Source organism: Triticum aestivum, chromosome 1D (genome assembly GCF_018294505.1).
Source record: "Triticum aestivum cultivar Chinese Spring chromosome 1D, IWGSC CS RefSeq v2.1, whole genome shotgun sequence".
In the NCBI taxonomy this organism is placed as follows: Eukaryota; Viridiplantae; Streptophyta; class Magnoliopsida; order Poales; family Poaceae; genus Triticum; species Triticum aestivum.
The window spans coordinates 224,577,795-224,582,073 of record NC_057796.1 but is presented as its reverse complement, the minus strand read 5'-3'; the positions used below and the strand labels follow the sequence as shown (position 1 = coordinate 224,582,073).

General features: G+C 45.8%; 1 protein-coding gene across 1 annotated transcript; it reads left to right on the top strand.

Moving 5' to 3' along the window:
• The first annotated feature begins 617 nt into the window (after positions 1 to 617).
• On the top strand, positions 618 to 3,732 carry LOC123181116 (probable N-succinyldiaminopimelate aminotransferase DapC). Its single transcript, XM_044593339.1, has 10 exons — positions 618 to 933; positions 1,008 to 1,138; positions 1,286 to 1,371; positions 1,475 to 1,569; positions 1,743 to 1,839; positions 1,955 to 2,069; positions 2,233 to 2,387; positions 2,475 to 2,600; positions 2,988 to 3,175; positions 3,371 to 3,732. Exons 1-10 carry the CDS (start codon positions 752 to 754, stop codon positions 3,390 to 3,392), a joined length of 1,197 nt encoding a protein of 398 aa, XP_044449274.1. The 5' UTR covers positions 618 to 751; the 3' UTR covers positions 3,393 to 3,732.
• Positions 3,733 to 4,279: the final 547 nt, after the last annotated feature.

Genomic DNA, 4,279 nt, shown 5'->3' with positions numbered 1-4,279 from the left:
CAGCGTGCCCTCGACGCGCTTCTCGCCCGCCGTCCCGACCTCGACCGCGCGGCCGCCTCCCTGCTCCGCTCCGCCCCGCCGCTCCTCTCGCTCGCCGCCTCCGACGCCACCGCGCTCAGGGAGTCATCCTCCTCCACCGCCGTGCTCGCCGAGGCGCTCTACTCCCCCGTCCGCCACCTCGACGCGGCACACTCGCGCGCTGAGTCCGCCCTGGCCCGTGCCGAGGCCGCGCTCGACCGTTCCCGCAAGCTCGACGCCGCGCACCGCCTGCAGGTCAAAACCACCATTGACCAGTGCCACATCAGCTGCATGTTGAGACAAACCACCCAAGGGGGTCTTTTGTCCGGTTTGGGATTGTTCAGGGGGTAAAGGGAACCGAAATAAAGATCGGGGGTTATGTGAACCACCAACTTTGTTCAGGGTAGTAAAATGGACTTTTTTCTACTTTATGAGCATTTTAGCCTTTTCACTAGCTCAATGTCAAATCCACAGCTATGTTGCCAAACAACTAACCTTCACTACAGCTGATTCTGTCAGTGAATCAGCTTTGCCACCACAGTGAATCCACATCTGATTCTGTCCAAGCCGAAGCCCAAACCAACACAGCCCTCATTCCTCTTGACTTTTCGAACTCGCGCCTGCGCTCCCAGATCCTCCTACTCCTCCTTATCCAAACGTTGCGAGCTGCCAAGCGACTCCAACAGGCAACAGTCGAACTAGGTGGAGCAGTCGAGGCCGGCGGGAGCAGCCAATGGAGGGGAAGCTGTCAGAGGCGTCGAAGCGGGCCGTCCCGTCGCCCATCCAGCAGCTCTCCCACCTCGCGCAGCGCGTCGGCGCCGTCAACCTCGCCGAGGGATTCCCCGACTTCCCCGCGCCCGCCCACGTCAAGGCCGCCGCCGCCGCTGCCATCGCCGCCGACCTCAACCAGTACAGGTCCGCCTCCCGTGACTCCATCGCCACTGATTCGATCACCCTGTAGTGACGCGCATTTGGATGGCTGGCTCAAGGCATGTGCAGGGGATCTGCGACGTGCTCGCGGCGACGATGAAACGGGACCACGGCCTCGACGTCGACCCCCTCACGGACTTCGCCATCTGCTGCGGGCAGTCCGAGGCCTTCGCCGCGGCAATATTTGCAGGTAGCACTTCATGCAAACTACTACGTCTACTAATGCTCATTCTGCACATATGACTATATGAGCTACGGAATCGTGGCAGCTCAAGCCTCAAGGGGAATGCTGTACCTGGTGAATGTACTGATGCATATGCGGTTTCTGTTCATGCAGTTATAGACCCAGGGGATGAGGTTCTGCTCTTCGACCCGGCTTACGAAACGTATCAAACATGCATTGAGCTGGCCCGGGGCGTCCCCGTATGTCTTTCGTCTAATTCAGAGTTTTATTTTCCAACATGAATGATGACGATCTTCTGTTAGCTAATCACATGTTTATGTAATTTAATTTGTGTACATGAAGGTGTATGTGCCATTGGATCCACCTTCTTGGACACTGCACGCGGATAAATTTTTGAAGTCGTTTACTAGGCGGACAAAGGCAGTGATCTTAAATAGGTGAGTAGTTCCCACTGTTTCTCTTTGTTGGTAATTACCTATGAATATAGTGCTGACTGGGATGTCACTTCTGTTTATCGCTACGACTCTCACCTTTGTAAGTTGCACGAGTGATTTGGTGAGTCCCATGGTGGTGTTTCAGTTTGTGACATGGTTAAATCTCACTACTGCAGCCCACATAATCCCACAGGGAAGGTCTTTAGCAGGGCGGAATTGCTTATCATTTCTCAAGCATGTCAGCAAATGGACTGCTTTGCAATAACTGACGAGGTAAATCTGCATGATGGTATAGACAGAAATAACTTTTAGTAGTTAAACATCTTCAATAAATTCATTAATCTGTTTGTCTGTTTTATAAACGAGTCTAAAATTCTGGATGTTCTAGGTTTATGAGTATATTACTTATGATGAGAACAAGCATATCTCTCTGGCTTCTCTTCCAGGAATGCAAGAGAGGACAATCATAACATCCTCGCTGTCAAAAACATACAGTGTAACTGGTGGGTTACTCAGTTGCATAGCTGTACAGAGTTACTCTTTTCTTTGTTGAACAACTGTACAGATTTACTATGATCTGTATGACGCAAGCAGCACTATATTACTGTACTCTCTAAATTTTGCTAGTGATGTGGGATGTTAACTACAGCTGTGTAAACTGACTAGGTTGGAGAATTGGTTGGGCTTGTGCTGCAGCAAACATAGCTGCGGCAATAAGAAATATCCATGTCAAACTGACAGATTCAGCTCCTGCACCATTCCAAGAAGCTGCATTGGTTGCGCTAACCAGCACACCGGACTACTATGAGTCCCTGAAAAAAGTAAGGTTTCATGCTAACTGTTTATTATTAATGTCATCTATCAAATTCAACTACCCATCATCATTTTAACGTACTTACCTTGGAAAGGACTATGCAGAGAGAAGAGACTTCATTCTTCAGTTACTGAAAAATTATGGTTTCCACATTAGCTTCAAGCCACAAGGTTCAGTCTTTGTGTTTGCTGAGTTGCCCAAGTCTTGGCAAATTTCCGACGTGAGTTCCTTTTACATACTGAACTTTTGTTGAAATATGAGATCATGAATGAGAAAACACCACTATTATCTGATAATTCAACCATGTGGAGCAAACAATTATTTATTAAATTGGGAGGTAAAGCAAGATATTATTGCACTGGCACTTGGTTTGCTTTATTAGTCACACTGGTCCCTCTGAAGACAAACTAATCCAGAACAGTTAACTGTCTATAGATTTTCAGATATTTTGGTACTAATAGTGTCACACTCATCAAGCTTTATTAGTTACCGACTCTTCAACATGTTGTTATTATCTCTAATTCTCTATCAAGGAAATGCTTTCGAAGTAACCAGTAGATCACCAACACTCAACAACTGAGACCATTTCTCTGTGATGTCAATGCAGATAGATTTTGTGACGAACTTGATTAACAATGCTGGTGTGGCGGCAGTACCTGGTCGTGGCTTCTTCCACACAGATGCCGACGACCAAACTTACCATCACCGTTATGTGAGGTTTGCTTTTTGCAAGAGCGATGAGACCCTCAAGGCTGCTGCCCAGAAGATGATGAAGCCGGTTAAAAGCAACAGAAAGTGAGACTCAGATCATAATTCCCCTTTTCTTTTAACTGGAAATGCCTTCAATATCTCCTACCCCCTGTCCAAAATAAGTGCCGTGGTTTTAGGTCAAATTTGAACTAAAACCATGACACTTACTTTGGAACAGAGGGAGTACCAGCGTTGTTAACACAGAAAAAATTGAGTTTTCACATTGTCATTTCAACACAGGAATGAACATGTTACCAAGTAAAGATGCTCGGAGACTACAGCCAAGGCCGTGTTGCAGCTGATCCTAGCTCCCTTCTTCCACATGGCTGCTTCACACAGCTTGCATAAGAACACATGAGACATGAGTTTGGTGACGTGCTGTTTCACACAGCAAGCGTCTTTTCTCACTTCTATTTCCCTTGGTTCAAAGTAAAACATGATTACAGTGCTTATATAGGCTCACGCATCCACAAAGCCACCCGCCACACTTGCCTAATTAACTCCATGCATTAACTAATCGCTAGCTACATTTGTGTAATTTTCTGATGGTATAACTTCTGTGATGTAAAACTTGTATTACATTCATCGAATTGGTGATATAAGGATACACGTGGACCTTTTAAACTGGAAAGGAGGGAGTAGCTAATACTCCATCCAAGGACTGCTGACAAGGCATAATATTGTGGGACGGAGGGAGCAATAAATTAGAATATTGTATCAAGTAGAATCAGATACTGTTTATAATAACATTCCCCTCACATTGTGTTCATCGTCGGGACAATGACTCTGACTATCCTTTTATACTCAGTGCCGAAGATGCAATTGCAGTTTTTTTTCATTACTATTAGTGAGACTTCATTCTTAAAGATCTATCCCATCTAACCATTCCCTCTACAATTTTTTTGTCTATACTTGCAAATGAATAAACAGAGAGCAATATACATCTATAAGTCATGTAAAACACTATCCATAATGTGATCATAAAGTAATAATAATTCACCACATAGCAAAAATAACACCATAACGATTATATCAGATGGATAATCATGTAGAGAAGCCCGTGTGATCTGTGTATTGAGGTATGTGAGAGAAGATGCTAAATATTATTGTTACAAACCCACCATCTAAGGGGTGGAGTACCCACACCTC